This window comes from Cyanistes caeruleus, chromosome Z, assembly GCF_971803275.1.
Source record: "Cyanistes caeruleus chromosome Z, bCyaCae1.hap1.1, whole genome shotgun sequence".
In the NCBI taxonomy this organism is placed as follows: Eukaryota; Metazoa; Chordata; class Aves; order Passeriformes; family Paridae; genus Cyanistes; species Cyanistes caeruleus.
In genome coordinates, this window is record NC_141732.1 from 34,301,337 (window position 1) to 34,319,230 (window position 17,894).

The 17,894-nt window shown below is 45.5% G+C and overlaps 1 protein-coding gene across 1 annotated transcript; it reads right to left on the reverse strand.

Annotated features, from left to right (window-relative positions):
• Positions 1 to 10,684: 10,684 nt before the first annotated feature.
• CARTPT (CART prepropeptide) lies at positions 10,685 to 12,358 on the reverse strand. The gene is made up of 3 exons (XM_086866827.1): positions 12,204 to 12,358; positions 12,039 to 12,122; positions 10,685 to 11,706 (listed from the first exon to the last, which is right to left on the reverse strand). The coding sequence occupies exons 1-3, from the start codon at positions 12,348 to 12,350 to the stop codon at positions 11,599 to 11,601; spliced, it is 339 nt and encodes a 112-aa protein (XP_086722953.1). The 5' UTR covers positions 12,351 to 12,358; the 3' UTR covers positions 10,685 to 11,598.
• Between the last annotated feature and the right edge of the window lie 5,536 nt (positions 12,359 to 17,894).

Here is a 17,894-nt window from a genome sequence, read left to right on the forward strand (position 1 = left end):
GTCAAAATGCTGTCAAGAATAGCTGTTTGTCAAAAGCATATGTTTGCTTCTTACCTTAGAATTTTTTTCAGTAAATGACAAAGACTTTGCTGATCTGCCATAAAAAATTAGATAGGAAGGATAGAATGCAAAGAGGCAAAGCTACATCTCAATTCAAGAAATGAACTTGAATGTAGGTTGGCTGCTGGTAAAAATTCCTTAAAATAGTCTCTTTCATAATCAGGAAATTTCTTAGATTACTTTCCAAGAGCATACTCAAGATAGTACTTGACAAATACTCAGTTTTTGATCGCTGCATAGACAAATATCCCTAGCATTAAGTATTTCAGATGTACACTTAGAAGCAGTTTCAATCATGGTTTCTGCCAGCTCTGTAGAGCATTTATTCAGTAGTTCAGGGGTAAATTGCATTTTTTTTTTTTGTTAGCTGGTTTCTATCCTATTAAATCATTATTAATATGAGGTACCTATTTAAGTTTCAGGAGCTCGCTTTTTGTATTCACTGCTTCATTTGTATTCTTTCAGAGATAAAAAGTTTTCCAGTGCTGAAGTGTATTCCTGACTGGAGAGTAAGAAAAAGGAAAAGGGACGTAATTGAATAGGAAATGGAATGAAACTGTTTACTTACTGCCATTCCAAGGAGAAAAAGCTAGGCTTACTTTAAAAAGACAGTACAAAGTTAATAGTAGTACTAAAAAAAAGTAGTTCTGCTTGCTCAAGAACAAGAAGGGACTGGATAAAAGTTGGCATATACAGAAGGAAAACTATTGCAAAGCTCTTTCCTCCTTTTCCATCACATGATGAAACTTGCTTGCATCTTCTGCTGACCTGTATGCATGCATGCATACAGGAAGATTTATTGGTTGATTCATAAATTGGTAAGTGTGTGTGCCTGCAGTAGCAATTCTGAAATACACTGGTGAGAGTCTACTTAGGGTATTTTAAAATTAACACAGCACCATGTCCTTTTTGTCTTATCTTTCCTACCTCAACATCAGTCTCTCCTGAACCACAATAAACACAATAAAAGCACAGAAGCATGAATAAGTGTCTTTCTTACACAACACAACCCACCCATCCCCAACCGAAACTACAATTTATCTGAATAAATTCCATGTTTCTTAACCCCCTGTCTCACAGTCAGTAAGCTGGTTAATAAATTCCCAACATTCATAAGATATTATAATCAAAGCATAAGAAATTTCTCATGGCTATCTTCAAATGCCTCTTGCTCTTCTCCAAGTGTGTATCTGAACTAATTTTAATTCAAGTGGTACCTCCTCAGGCACTGTACCAGATTTACCCAGGTAACCTTTATCTGGATGTTCAAATTGGGCTCCTGACTACTCATTTATGTAGATGTCCCATTTCCAGCCCCAATATACATAATCCAGCAAACTGATGTGAAAATTCCTCTACCAACTGCTAAACTGTTTTCCAGCAATATCCCGGCAAACGCTGTGAAGACTGCTTCAATTTTCTGCTGAATTTGTAGAACATGGTCTAAGAACTAATCTGTGTATATTTTTAACAGTGCTTGGATGAGAATATTCTCATTATGGAGCGATAAAACAAGTAAAACTTGACTAAAAAATCCCATCCAGAATTTTGGTGGCATGAAAAGTCTCCAGTGCAGTGTGCCTTCTGAGTCCAGGGGTGCTAAACCCTCGCGTGGGAGAGCTGCACAGTTGCTTTATCCAAGTTCCCAGACCTGCTGCAGTGATGCCATGAAGTTGCATCCTTTTTTAATACTACTTTCTTTGACTTCAGGAAGAGTAAAGGGTGGATGAAGAAGGGTGCAAACAGTAAATAACCTGTAACTTCAGTTCAAGGGAGTGTGCTTGAATAACTGTGATTTCGTGCATACTGGTGACCGTGATCACGCCTTTTCAGTACACGGCGTATGGGTCGTCAGGGCAGCAGACTTCCCTCTCTCACCTTTCCATTCTGGAGCTAAGATAAATAAAAGTTCTTTCCTAAGGGGAAGTCTCCGCAGAGTAACCAGCACCCTCTTGTGTTGACGGCGCGCAGAGCCCAAACCCCGTGCCAAGCAGCTCCCGGAGCTTCATCCTGGAGCACCTTCCACAGCCCCAAACCTGACATAACAGCGGGAACATAAAGTCTTACCCGTGGTTCTACAATAGTTGCTGGCTATTGCCCAAACAGGAAGGCAGTAATTAGCACGGCTGTATGTACCTCACATGTTAATTTCCTCAAACACCATCAGAAATATTCTGATAACAAATAATCCAAACAACTTCTGTCCCAGGGCTTTCTTTTGAGCTACCACTGCCTTCCCGAGTTTGGGTGTTTCTCAAAATAGAGCTTACACGGTGTCTTCAGCAGAAGCTGCAAAGTTTTCCATGGTTCTTCAGATCTCCAGTGCTTTAGTAAGTTAAGGATTTATGAGATAGAAGTAGCCCTAGAAACAGTGTAATAGCAATGAAATGGCATAAGTAAATCCAAATCAGAACAAATATGCAGTTTGGCTAGGTTACAGTACTGGTATCTAAATAAAAGAACAACAGATGCAACCACCAGTGGATCTCCTGCCACTAAACTGTCCCTGAATTTTGTTGTTGTGGTTGTTTTCCTGTTTGGATTACTTTGTACAGAAATTCAGAATTACATAATAGTTTGCATGCAGTTCTCTGTAGAAACTACTCAGTAGTTGCAGAGTTTAATTCCTGAGGGCATGGCTCAAAGCTGTGTGGAGGACATTTAGGCTAGATATTTGGAAATGGTTGTTTACCCGGACAGACACTGGAATAGACTCTGCAGAGAAGTGGTCACAGCACCTGACAGAGTTCAGGAAGTATTTGGACAATGCTCTCAGGCACATGATGTGACTCTTGGGGTGCCTTGCTCAGAGACAGGTGCTGGACTTAATGATCCTTGTGAGTCCTTCCCACCTTAGGATATTCTGTGGTTCTTAGAGAACTGCATATTCTTGCACCTTTTTTAAATCCTCCTGCAGAATTCTGTATATAATTCTCTATATAATGCTCTTACTGCACAGCAGTCATTCCCCAAGAATTTTTCAGTACAATCACCATTTTCTGTTTAATTCTGTGGTTCTTTTCTATGAACAAAAAAGACAGTCCAAGTATTTTGCACATCAATATAACAGTATTATATTACATTTGTGTCTTAGATAGATTTTTTTTTTGCTTAGTGTTGAATAACTTTTCCACAAAAGAATACTATTAAAACTAGGTAAATTTGAATCCAATTTGAATTCACAAAGTAACAGATATAAAAAGATGTATAAGCTTGTAGCAGGTGAGTTAAATGAAACTAAAATATATTCTGAAGAACATGAGATGCAGAGAATGCACTTTTGTATAACATGAGAACATGAGTGCTGAATGATCTCATGAAGGTAGATTTAAAGGATTACCATCAAAAGTAATTAAAACAACTCAAAAAACAGCTTTGTATCCTGAACCACAGTGTTCCTTATGTATATAATGAGGGTGAAATACTGCATGCAAAAACCTGCTAGATCAGCTCAACTTAGGGTACAACATATTCTAAATTCCTGTCATGTGTATCAGGAATAAAAAAGTACGGATGACAAAGGATTTCAGACCTTGCAGCCTTGGCAGGGAACAATGCACCATCCTAGGTGGTGTGCATTTATATCTCCTGTCCTCCACTGGTTCATTATGAAATCTTGTACCTGCAGTACTGCTTATAATATATTGTCAGGAAAGAAATCTTCCCTTGTTTTTTGATACAAACAAATTATTTATCCCTCCTTGATTCTGCTGTTTAAAAAGACAGGTTCACTCTCTACTTATCTCCACATGAGTTTAGTATCACAATTTAAATAAGACCAAAAATTCTGTGTTCAGGTGCAGAAAAATATCCTCCCTGATGTGTTTCATAAAGATTGCTGATTATTCCATCAATACAACTAAGAGGTGAGGTTACAATAAAACTATGCCTTGTACAGCATCCCCCATGGATATGTCACCTAAAAAGTAATAATCTCTCACTTGGCTTTATGCTTTTAATTATGTGCTTAATTTTAGTTGCGTTTTGTTTAACACATCATCCTATTGTCATCATTAGTTTCATTTCTATGATCACTGTCTGGCAAGAATATGCACTTTGGTCTGAAATGTTACCTGTTTTATGGATAAATGCAAGCAGACCACTGGCAGTGATGTCTCCCAAATTCACAACCAGAATTCAATTATGCTTTAAACAATCCTGTATATCAAAGAAGTCTTTATCTTGGCCTGGAAGATACTGAAACAGTCTTTTAATGCTTAGTTATTGGATTTCTTAACTGAGTCTGTGGTTTGGTTTCTTTAATTCCTTATAGATGTCATGGAAAGATGATTTTTAAAAAAAGTGTAAAACTTCTAAACGAGACTTGTAAAATCTTGTTGCAAATATTCATAAACTCAATGACTATTCTGAAGGCTTGTTGTGGTTTGACACTGGCCAAATGCCAGGCACCTGCAAAAGTCACTCACTCACCCTCCCCTGCTGGGCAGAGGAGAGAAAAACTTAGTGAAGACTTCATTAGTTAAGAACCAGAAGAAAACACTCCAAGGGCAACACAGGCTCAACTTAGAGGTATAAAGTGAAATTATTACTGACAATATCAGAGGAGAATAATGAGAAGTAAAACAAGCCCTTAAAAATACCTTTTCTTCCCCCAGCCCCTCCCTCCTTCCCACCGACAGTGCAGGGAGACCAGGTGTGGGGTTCTGGTCAGTTTGGCATCGAGGTTCTCTTTTGCTGCACAGGGAGAGAAGTCTGTGAGATTGTGGGGTCCCTTCCACAAACCCTCCTGGACAGTTCTCCAGCATGGCTCTAAATCTAAGGAGCAGCAGCCCTCCCAAGATTGCTGTGATGTGGCTCTCCTCCCATGGGCTGCAGTCCCCCAAGGACAGGCTGCTCCAGCCTGGGAGCAGGGCCCCTCTCTCCACGGGTCTCCCATGGGGTCACAGTCTCTTCCAGGCATCCACCTGCTCCAGCATGGGCTCCTCCACGGGCTGTGGGTGGATCTCTGCATCCCCCGTGGATCCCAGGGGCTGCAGGGCACAGCTGCTTCACCATGGGCCGCACCAGGGGCTGCAGGGGAACCTCAGCTCCAGCACCTCCTGCCCCTCCTTCTCCACTGACCTTGGTGTCTCCATGCTTCCCTCACATGTTCTCACCTCCTCCTCTTCTCTGACTAGAAAAAATAGCTGTGTGTGCCCCACTTGGTTTTGATTTTTTCCTTTAATCTGTTATCACAGAGGTGCTATCAACCTCTCTAATTAGCCCAGCCTTGGCCAGTGGCATGTCCATCCTCAGAGCCATCGGGGATTTGCTCTGACAGATATGGCAGAAGTTTCCAGCAGCTTCTCACAGAAGCCACCACTGTGGTCCCCCTGCTACCAAAAACCACGCTGTGCAAAACCAACACAAGGCTATAAAAAAAGGGAAACAAATGCATGATTGCTCTGCAGAGCTTTTTGGGAAAAGCAGATAAATTTCTAGCTGATACAACAGAGAAATGTACCTGAAAACTTTGTGTCATTAATGAATTATAAATAGTCTGGAAGGTTAGTCAGGGGTTACAGGGGTTAAAGTGTGCTTTAACCAGGTCAGTGCAGGCAGACATACTGGAGGTCCAGCTCCATAAGGGAGAAAATTTGCACACCTCGTGTGACCACTAACTGGAGCTTGTAAGTCTGTTGTGAAGAATGGTAGGTTATAATGTCTTTTTTATAGAGTTATGGAATCAATCCTTTGGGTTGATCCTTTAGAGGCTGTCTGCTCCAATACCTCCCTGCAATGAGCAGGGACGTCTTCTACTAGATTAGGTTGCTCAGAGCCCTGTCCAACCTGACCTTGAGTGTTTCCAGGTTGGGACACCTACTGCATCTCTGGGGCACCTGTGTCATTTTTTTGCCACCCTCATCATAAAATTACTTCCTTATATCCAACTTAAATTTTCCCTTCCTCAGTTTAAAACCACTGAACTCTGCAATATTACAGCAGGCTCTGCCACGAGTGGGGCCCATCTTTATGATAACACCCCTGTGTGTACTGAAAGACTGCAATAGGATCTTCCTGGAGCCCTCTGTTCTCTGAACAGCCCCAACTGTCTCAGTCTTTCCTCATAGGTGAGGTCTTCCATCCCTCTGATCATTTCTACAGACATCCTCTGAATCTGTTCCAGCAGTTCCATCTCCTTCCTGTGCTGGGCCCCCAGAGCTGGATGCAGGGTTCCAGGTGGGCTCTCACCAGAGCAGAGCAGAGGGGCAGAATCCCCTCCCTCCCCTGCTGCCCACGCTGCTTTGGATGCAGCCCAGGACACGTTTGGCTCTCTGGGCTGGGAGTGCCCATGGCTGGGTCATGTCCAGCCTCTCACCCAGCAGCACCCCCAAGGCCTTCTCACAGGGCTGCTCTCCACCTGCTCAGCCCCAGCCTGTGCTGATGGTGCTGGGGGTTGTCCTGACCCAGGTATAGCACCTTGAACTTGATCTTGCTAAACCTCATGAGATTCCCATGGGCCCCTTCTCGAGCTTGTACAGGTGCTTCTGGTTGGCATTCTGCTCTTCAGGAATGTCAGCTGCACCACTCAGCTTCGGGTCATCTGCAAACCTGCACTTAATGCCACTGCCATTATTGAAGACATTTAACAGTACTGATCCCAATACAGACTCCTGGGAGACACCACTTTTCACTGATGTCCCTCTGGATATTGGGCAGTTGACCACTACCCTATGGGTGTGGCCATCTGGTCAATTCCTAATCCAGCAATCAAATTCACCTCTCTCCAATTTAGTGAGGAGGATGTGGTGGGGGACTGTGTCAAAGGCTTTACAGAAGTCCAGAAAGATGATATCTTTAGCTCTTCTCTTGTCACTCCACCAGAGAAAACCACTGGGTTGGCCAGACAGGGTTTGCCCCTGGTGAAGCTGTGCTGGCTGCTAAAAATCATCTCCCTGTTCTTGTGTGCCTTAATACACACAGCTTCCAGGAGATCTTTTTTCCCAGGCATAGAAGTGAGCCCTCACCACCATCCACTCTCCCTGTGCCAGACCCTGAAATGTAATTTGTGGTTCACAGCTGGAACCCAGCATCTGGTTCTTGGCATTGGTGTGATCTTTTCTGTGAATCCTGTAGGATCCTACAAGACAATCACAGGAGACTGGAAGAAGGGGAGTACTTCCAGGACTGAGTCTGGCTCCTGTGTGGTCGTGGTCATTCTCTTACAGTAGTGCCTGCAAGTGAGAAGATATTCTGCCTCTCAGGCAAAACAGGCAGGATATCCAAGCTGCAGTCAAGTAAATTACCACATAAAAAGAGTATTTGCCATTTACTTGGGAGGAATTAAAAGACACCCTTGAATGCTTAATCAGTATTTATGTTTTCATTTCCAATCTCATTACAGCTGCTACTGCAAACAGACTGTGTGAAAAGGCTCCAGACAGGTCCCACACACCTTCTGCAAAATCTTGCCTAAATCTGAAGGCCCAGACCTGAGCTGAAAAAAGGCTCACGCAGATGAGGTGAATAACTGGTGGGGAGAGGGGTGTGAAGGAAGGCTGCTCAGGTTCCTCACTCTCTTTTTGTGCACTCTCCCTTCCCCGCAAGGGCTGTTACTACCTCTCCTAGAGATCTGCATCTGAAGGCTGAGTTGCTGGGAGTTGTAAAGGGCAACAGATTCTCTAGACAGGCAAAGTATGGCTGCTTGCAAATTGCTCAATTGTAAAGAAAAAAAAAAAAAATCCACTCCCCAAAATCCTATTCATCACTGTTAAGCTAACAGACTCATTTAGAAGAGAGACAGCTGTGTGCTGAAAATGTCATTCCATTACAACACTCCCACCTCTTGTTCTTCTGCTGGTTTCATTTTTGCCCAGCTCCAATCAGTGGGGGATCCACCACCAGCAGAAAGGCATAAAGTCTCCACTGCTTTTGTTAAACTGAAACCTTACAAGGAAGAGCAACTGGCTGGATGCAAAGTCATGTACATAAACTTCTATACAAGTTATGAAAAGGTAGAGCGCTTGAAAACATCCACATATTCTATCAATCAGTGTTGATTAGTGTGTAACTATTTTCTCTGCTAACTCAAAGAAGGAGGTCCTGAAAGAAATGGGGTGGGGAAAGAGGGGGGAACAAACTCACCTCAGGAGAAAATGTCATGGGATTTGTCCAGCATAAGTGAAATACGTTTTATTCATGCAGTGTTACCTCCAAACTCTGTGACTTCTGATGTTTACCTCAGTTTTCCTCTCAGTACTTGTGCAATTTTTCATGGTGTATCCCTATGTTTCAGTCTTCATGTGCAGAGTAGCTCAAAGCAGGGCTAATGTTTTAGCCAAATGCAGGTGCCTGGTACCTGCCAGGAGCCTCCAAAACTGGTGAGTAACCCTGGCACACAGCACTGATCCCCTGGGCTGTGGGGCCAGCTGAAACTGCTGGTCAGCCCACCACACAGAAGGAAATGACCTGACAACCAGCCCTCCAGCTGGAGTTTTAACATCTCTTTCTAGCTGGAAGATCAGTCAAAAAGAAAAATTTGTTCTTCAAATGGAGTTGGCAGGAGACAAGCAGAATTACTGTGGTTGATTCCTAATACAGCAGGACTTGAAGCAGCTGGGTTTTTCTACTTCATACTCAGTAAACACATTAATTCTGAACCACAGTTATTGATTCCAGGCTTTCTTGCAACCCTCTCTGGTGCTTAAATCCAAGATGGACATTCAAAATCTGTTCTTCTTCTTTTGGACATGTTGTGTGTAGGGCCCACCTTGGAAGTGTTAGTAAAGTGAAACCAGGAGATATTTTAAAACTAAAAATTGTGTCATTTCATATAATTGATTTCAGGAGTGAAAAATACACAAATGCCAATTCTATCATGACCCTAACAGCACAAGTTTCTCTCCTCACCTATTGTTTTTTTTAATCTCTACTACAGAAGTATCTGTAATGTCATGTAAGTGGTCATGTACATAATCAACATGCTAAGAGCCCTCAGGTTAGTGCACAAAATATTGCAGAGTATTGTCATAATGCCAGTATCATGAAAGTAAACACAAAATCCTGATTCCTTAAGTTAGGTTTTAAATTTATAATTTTGATCTTTATCTAAACCTCCTTTACAATTTCAAGTGCTATAATCAGGCAGAACAAGAACTATAAAATCAACATATAAGCTGAATAGTTCTTGATATATTTTAGTCCAGTATTTTATGGTTCAGTCCTATTCTGTGTAAATACATCTTCAATAAATGCTACATGTGGAGTCAATCTACACGAGCAATTCATTGAGATGACTGTGATACTTGGGGCTGGACACAAGTGCAATGTATCCATTTTGTGGTGATGTGCTGATAGGACCATCAAACAGCCAGAGTATAAAAAATACCAAAATACAAGTTCTTATTAAGGACTTAATTAATTAAGTTATTGTTTGTATGAAAACCAAACAGAGATGCTACAGAAATCATTTCATTATTCCTTGAGAGATTATAGATTTCTACAATATCTCTGGGAACTACCATAAAAACATCCACAAGCAGTTTCAAGTTTACAAAACATGACACTTGGCTCCAGCCCTGCGAATGCACAATCACACCTCTCCCCCACAGGCGTTACTCACCCAGAGTCACAAAAGTTGCATGCAGAGCTGGCTGCCACCCCTGACCGTGCTATTCCTGCTCACTACATATCCATTTCTCTCTGTCAAGTCCTCCCTGAACAGTGCTCCCACCAAATGCTCTTGCTTTAATTTACCCCTCCCCTCCTGACTCCCCCACATACACAGTCCCCCACCCCAGAATACTCTCTTGTCCATGAAAGGCATAACTCAGTCTCGTGGCCCCACCTGTTAAAACAGCTTTCACACTCCGGGTGTTTTCAGCTACCCTTTCCTTTGTCCTTCTCCAGGCTAAGAAGAGCTAATTCCAGTCCTGGAGAATAATCACTAATAACAACAATAAACCCCAGTAACTACGGCAGTAATAACGGTAGTAATGCTGCTAGCAAAATGAGCAGTGCTGGGTCTCTTTTTGAAATCAGCTTCTCTGTATCTCAGTCAGAATTGCTTATGTGCTTTTACTGTTTAGGAGTAAAGCAAATGCCTTACAGAAGCCTTTTCTCACAAAACTCTGGGTTTCTCACCTAACCCGGTGCTCTCTTCAGCAAGAAATATGAAATTTCCTTGTATGTATTTCCCCTGTGTTTGTCTTGGCCCGTGCAGCCCCTCATCTCCATGCTGATGAAATTAAGAGCTGGTTCTTGCAAGGACCAGACACACAGATGAATTGTGACAAAGGAGAGGCAAGAAGTTCCTTCAGTGATCCATCCTTTAAGGGAATCAAAATAACACAGATGGTCCAGCTCATGTTGGTTGCCCTTCATACACTGCCTCCCCAGACAAGTCCCTGCAGCTGGGATACACCCTGTCCTCTCCCAAAGAAAAACCTGTGGTCCTGAGCCTCTGTGTTTGTCACAGTCCTTCTGGGTGTCTGTGGGGAGGCAGCAGACATCAGCTGAGCAGCACCAGAGGGACGTGAACTTTGGTTTCTAGTCCTGTCCTGACCTGGCTGATAGCCTGGCTAAAGCATACAGTAACTTGCAGTAGTTTTGGAGATATCCTTAGCCTCTCCCTCTGAGTGCTAGGGATTCCCCCGTGTGAATTTAAACACCCAAAATACCGTCATCAGAACACTGACTTTATTAATAGAGACAAACAAAGGATTAAAACACATCATGAATTGCTGAAAGACACAGTGTACCTGTGGAGAACAGACATATTTATATACATCAGTTCACTGTAGAAATGTGAGCCGTTTGGTCTAGGTGACTTGGATATCCCCAGGTAGTTTGCAACGAATCCAGACAGCTTTCTCTCCGTGGTGGCCCTGGTAAAGCAGCCGATTTCACCCCAGCCCCACCCCAGCCAGGCTAGTGCCGGACCCTCTGCACACCATCAGTGTCTCTTGCAGGTCTTTCGACTGCACAGGATGAGCACAGCTGGGCTTGGCCTGAGGCCAGCGGTGCTGGTGAACCCCACCGAAGGCTGCGGGCTGCTTGCTCTGGGGTGTGCCGACCTGGGCCCTTTCAGCGGGGAAGCAAGAGGGAGTGGGCCAGGGTGCTCTGGACACACGCGCATCCCGTCCCTGTCCCCGCTACCCCCACCCATCCCAGGGGAACCCCCTGGCGCCGGCTCCCGGCAGGGGGTGGATGTTTCCCGCCCGAGGAAGGAGCCGGACAGCCCGGGGCACGGCACGGGGCCGGTACCGCTTCCCGGCACGGCTCGGCACGGCTCGGGTCTGCGCTGGGACGGCACTGAGCTCCCGGGACCGGCACCTCTACTCCCAAGGCACGGCCCGGGATTTTCCTGGACGGACAAAAACAAGCAGGGGAAGAGGGGAGGGAGAGGACGGGGTGGGGCGGGGGAGAGAAAGAAGACAGCTCCACGGATGTCGGATGTCACGGACGGCGTTACACGGGCGACGCGGGGGCTTCTCGCTGCGTCTCTCGGGCGGAGGAGCTGCGGGAAGTCGCCGGCACGTCGGGGCGGCCAGAAGTCAGTGCCGGCGCTCCCGGCGGCTTGTCCCGGGGCGCCTCTGCTTACAGGCACTTGAGGAGGAAGGAATTGCACGACGTCCCCCGGGGGCAGTCGCAGAGCTTCCCGATGCGAGCCCCCTTCCTCACGGCGCACTGCTCCCCGGCGTCGCACTGCGGGCACCGGCCGGCGGTGAGTGAGACCGCCACAGCGGCAGCCAAATAGTCCCGTCCCGTCTAGCCTAGTCCCTTCCCTTCCCTTCCCTTCCCTTCCCTTCCCTTCCCTTCCCTTCCCTTCCCTTCCCTTCCCTTCCCTTCCCTTCCCTTCCCTTCCCTTCCCGTCCCGTCCCGTCCCGTCCCGTCCCAGTCCCCATTCCGTCCCCATTCTACCCCTTCCCCATTTCGCCCCTTCCCGTCCCATCCCGCTTCGTTCTGCTCTGCCCCCTTCCCTTTCCTTTTTACTCCCTTCCCGGTCCCGTCCAGACCCGTCTCCCCGGGACACCCACCATGGGCACCTGCCCGAACTTCTTCTCGTAGTGCGGTCCTCTCTTGCTCTTGAGCTTCTCCAGCACCTCCTGCAGCGCCTCGATCTGCCGAGAGACCACAGAGCCGCCGTCAGACCGCGCCCGCCCCGGCGGCTCCCCCGCTCCCGGCCCCGGCCCCCTCCGCACCAGCTCCTTCTCCCGGGAAGCGCCGCCGCCGCCGCCGGGCGCTCCCAGGTCGCGGGCGCGGCGCGGCGGGGTCGATCCGTGCCCGCGGGCGCTCAGCAGCAGCGCGGCGGCCACGGCGCACAGCGCCAGCGCCCGGCAGCTCTCCATGGTGCTGCCGCCCCGCCGCCGCCGCCGCCGCCGCCTTTATAGCGCCGTGCCCGCCCCGCCGTGCGTCAGCGCCCACCGCCGCCGCGCCCCGGCTGCCCGCACCGCACCGCACCGCACCGCACCGCGCCGCACCGCACCGCGCCGCACCGCACGGCTGGGCTCCGCGCCCCGCACCGCCCCAAACCGCGCCCCAAAGCGCCCGCCGTCCCTGGCCCGCGGGCCGAGCAGCGGATCCATCTCTGAGCGGGACCCAGGGGAAGGCGACCAGCCCAGCCGCACCCTGCCCGCGCTTCCCTGTGCTCCTCCACAGCCGGGAGCTGCGAGCGGAGTGGGAAACCGTGCCCTCGCCCCGGGGCGCTGGGATGGTTGAGGGAGAGGGTGGACATTGGACACACGGAGATGAAAGTGGAAGTTGCAGACTATGGAGACTAGGCTTGGAAGTCAACACAGGGATCTGACAGGAGGGAGAGTAAGTACCCCGTGGGCTAAGGAAAAGCACGATGTGCTGGAAGGAAGAGCCATGTGGGAGGATTAGCCTGAAGGAGTGGGGGGATGGTGGGATAGTGATGATCTGTAACAAGCTGATGAAGATGTGAATGCTTGAATAAGGACAGGTGGGAACCAACCATGTGGGGAGGCTCAGGGCCACCGAGAGCAAGGTTAGAAGCAGCATCAAAAGGCCCAGGATAAAAGTAACTGCTGGTACATCAAGCAGAGCTGTGAATGGTGCTTGAGGTCAAATATCATACCACCGTGCAGGTTCTTGGGGAGCATCATGCACCCTGTGTGTGAAATGAGGCCACCCTCATTTTGGGAGAGAAGAAGTGCTGTTGCCAAAGGGAGACCTAGCATTAGTGAGCACATGTCATTCAGACCTTCCCATTGACATTCGATTCTGCAAACCCAGTGGCCTTGTGTCCATGAATACTCTCAGTGAAAAGATCCCTGGCAGGTCAAACCTGCCCAGGCTTCATGGCCATGGTGGTGGCAGGGGAAGCTCTTCCCATCAAGAAAAGCAGTGGCGTGCCAAGAAGAGCATGCAAGATGAAGGACAGTGCTCAGCCTTCTCCTGCCTCCTCTGGGCCAAGGCTAGGGTAAAACAGGGTCTCTGAGCAGCAGATTGTTGGCATGAGACATTTGGCCATCTGGTTGTTGGGACAAGGAGGCAGCGAGCTGGGTCTGCCTGTGAGGAGGTCTGACATCAAGCTCATGGCTCTGAAGTGGCTATGGGGATGTTCCTAACTGCAAGTCAACAGCAGCAGGAACTGGGTTGTGTTTCCTCAGCTGAAGGGAGGATCATTTGGAGAAGGAGGACACTGGGAAACCTTGTTAACAAAACTCTCCCAGCTTGTTAATAAACTCTTAACAGCTGGTCATTTGTAGGGAAAGTACAAAGGGGAGCTAGGAACAGCTTGAAAAGGCAGTACAATGTGAACACACACACAAAGTTGTTTAAAGAAAAATTAAACAGGTCCAGGCATGTTTTTTTCCAAGCAGGCAGGCATTTGTTTCAAGGAACAAAAGGAGAGTGGTTTAACAAGTCATTTTCAACAGCAGCATTTTGTTTGAGGTAATAAAAAGGTTCTGATGCCTCTATCACGCTGCTTGCCTCCAGTGCTGCATGTTCACCTCTTGCTGTTACCTCCTCCCACACACTCCTATTGATCATCACATCCAGCAAAAGTCTCATTTGTAATTGCTGGTCAGAGTATGGATCCTCTATCTGCATGGATCCTCCAGTTTCATTTAGCCACAGGGAAGACTAAGATTTCAGATGTCACACTGGTGGTAAACCACTCATAGCAAAATCCAAGCTTTGTTCCCAGGCTGGAGCAAAACCACAACCATGTGCTGTACTGAAAATGATGGGTGTGACAAAACAAAGTTTCTTAGAACAGAGAAATAACCCAGGCTATGAAAAATGCAATACTTCATAAAGAGAGGCAGATATATGGCCTGTTCAGCTTTAAAAGTAGCATCTGTGAAGCCTGACCAAAAATTCAAACCATATTTTATAGTATGGGGATTACTCATGCAGTGTTGAACACACCAGAGATGCTCAGAAAACATCACTGTTTTCTGTCTAACTCGCATTCATCAGTAAAAAGCTGAATTTAATGTTAGTTGCTCCAGTAAAATTATTGTTGAGTGTGGAGACAACTACAAATTTCTCTTTCCAAAAGTCATTGTATTTGTCTGGCTACAGAGACTCACAGAACTGTACAAGATTCTGTGCCTGTTACTGACTGCATCACACTGTCTCTGCAGACATCACTGTCCCTTGTTCCCCATTCAGCCATTCTTGTACACTTGGTCTCTAGCACTAAGGGATAAAAAGTCAGCAGGATTACTATCAGCAGGATAGCTGAATATTAAGTAAATGTCAGAAACTACCAGGTCAAGGAGCAGAAAAGGATCAAGGTACAAAAACAGAAAACCACTGTTGTACAATTACAAAAAGGCAGGTACTTTCCAACAGTATCAGTAGCCAGTCATAAGACAGCCGGCTATGGAATGAGGGGAGCCTGTGGCACTTCAGAGCTCAGCTCTGGGTAATCCACATGAAATGTGATCACACCTTGGGGATGGATAGCTCTGTTGTACCTAAGCACTAATTCAAGTTTCTCAAAGCTAACTTTCTCCATGCAAATTTAATTGCACACAAGGCACAAACAGAACACTACTAATGTGCATTAGCACTTGTATATCAAATAGATAATTTTGAAAGTCACACATGCTTTTCATAATCACACTCTTCCATCTTGATCAATTAATTAAGTGTACTTGTAAAAGTGGGGGAAAAATGGAGGTTTATGTTGATGCTGGTGAACAGTTCTGAGGCATTTGTGTCTGTTCTAGTTTTGCCTTGGCACAGACATGGAGTTGGATGGATTTTAGGACCACTAGACTGTAGAGATTAGTGTCAAGCATTTGAACAAGTGCTCTACTGAATCACAGACATGAAAATGGACATCTGACTCTAAGCGGATGCTTTAAGGCTTTGCAGGAAAACAGCAGGCTTTTATAACTGCCTTGTTAAATTGCCTTAATTTATAAACCACAGTTAAAAAAAATAATATACCATCATTGGTTTTCTGAGTCAAGACTTTTTTTTTTACTGAAACCTTGAACAGTGAGGAAAATCAAAGATAAATCAGAGTTCTGCCGCACTTGAAGTAATAAGAGTCCAGAGGCATATTTGAAAGACATCTATTTCAGCAGGAGATAGCAATTCATCTTGATGAGTAATAGATTGGAAAAAAACCATTTAAATAAAAGATGGGTTCTCAGAACAACAGTACATAGACCAATGCCCACACAAACAGTGAAGCTACAAACTCCCCAATAAACCAACGCCACACGGGTGGACGAGCAGTGGGAACAGGTCCCCGATGGCTTCTCCATTTCTGCAGGCAAGTTATCACAGAGACTGTGCACTATTCACATCTCATTTCAGCCCTAGAAGCAAGCTTGTAAGGATTGTGTTCCTGAGGCTCTACCTTGATGTTTGTTACACAAACTGCCACCAATTTTGATTGAAGACCAAACTGTAGCTCCCAGGTTTCCAGCACCTTCCTAGCTGCTATCAAAATAAAAAGGAAAATGGCAATGGGTACATTTTTAGAATCCATTCTGAATTCACCATCTCAGCCCAGGTAATTTGAGAAGGAAACCCTTGGTTACTGCAACAGTCTCTAGAGACATGAAAGAAGCTTAGCCCACCTCCTTCATGGTTTCCCATTTCCTTCTGTAGCAGTGCCTGAAAACACCCTCGAGGTCACAGTATCTTTTAAATTCCTTGCAGTCAAGTATGAACCTCTTAAAGAAACCATGTCTAACTATCACCTAGAAACAGAACCAGACAACCTCTTAGCCTCCCCTCTTCTCAGGGGCCAGAGGGATGCACATAGCTCAGAACAGCTATGCCCAAAGAAAGACTAGCTAGAAGCGAAGGTTCTCAGGAAGTCTAGAGCAACCGGTGTGATGTCCTGGTCCATCACAGCTTGTGTGCTTGATACGGCACAGTTATTTCCCTTGTTCCTCAACTGCCACTGGAAAAATCAGTTTCATCCCAAGTACCACCCTTTCCAGTAAGGAAACAGATTAGTGGTTGTGAGCTGCTTCAAAACTACAGTGAAGAGGTTACATGTACCAGTGACAAGTAGAAGAAGACTTGAAATAGTCACCCACAGCTTTTACATTGTGTCTGCCACCGTGAATATTATGCTCTTACAGGGGCAACTACCTTTAAGTTAGGTTTATTCAAAATTTCCTTTCATTCCAAGAGAGATCCTACTGGTAGCACAATGCCAATGAAAACTGAACATTACTGTTGTAATGGCATCCATGTTAAACCTAAAAAGGAACTGCTAGTGCAAAAGCATGAGACTCCTGGTGGCAGACACAATATGAGAGGCTCTGGGTGATTATTTTGAGAGAGCAAGAATATATCTACCAACATCATCAAATGTGGTACGAGCATGGGGTCCAACTCCTCGCTCCTGCAGACTCCACAGAAAACAGTGTTTTCCAGCAAACCTTTGGGCAGCAAGAGACAAGCTCAGCTATGAGAACACCATCACATGAGGGGCACTGTGTACCCCTCACAACTAGTGCCCCATACAGAATGCAGCACAGTAACATACAAAAGCTTTTCCAAAATAGCTGTGTAGTGGAGGAGTGAGAACCACCAGTGGCTCTCTGAAGTGCTACTCTGAAGATACTGCTCGGTAGCTACTGCTAACCAGATCACACCGATAGGATGCTAAACCTGTGATGATTAATTTAATTTACTTAACATGTTTCCAAAGCTAAGTATTATTAAGGCAGAACACTCCTATTTATCAGACATGTTTTGTCTCTGCTTGCACACATATTCACAAGAAGAAATTTTGACAAATGTAAAGAACTGTCTTTTCAAATGTAACAAGCAACAGGGAATTACCATTCTCAGAAGCACCTTTCCAAACATAACTGCTTCTATCACCTCTATCCCAGGATTAGTTGTTATTGTCTCCAACTTGTCATGATTGCATTACCAGTATAATTGAAAGAATATATTCACAACAAAAATATTATTAAGAAGAAATCAGATTTCTTAGCAGAAATAAGGAAGTAGTCCTCATGGCTTTGGAAGTGACAGGCAAAAGTGACCCCTGTAATTAAGAACAGAAAGTCAAGTACCTAACTGATTATTTAACTGGAGTAGAAGAAAAATACAATGCATTTCTTCTTACTGGTCCAGAACTCTCTTTCTCCTTCCTTATGTAATATATATATATACATATAATAAATCTGTATTTAAAAGTAGGGTATTTTAAAATGCATTTCTGAAGCCTACTAATCATAAATAATTTCACTTTACTTTCAGGATCAAGAAATCTTGGGTTCATGCCAAACATATTCACAAATGTGTGCAGTGAGACAAGTGGCTCAAAAGCACAGCTAGTGCCTAGTTGGCAGTATTTCAAATTATTATTCTCTGTTAAATATTTATTTAACATACTAAGAGCAAGCATGAGAGTGCAGACCTACAGAAGTAAT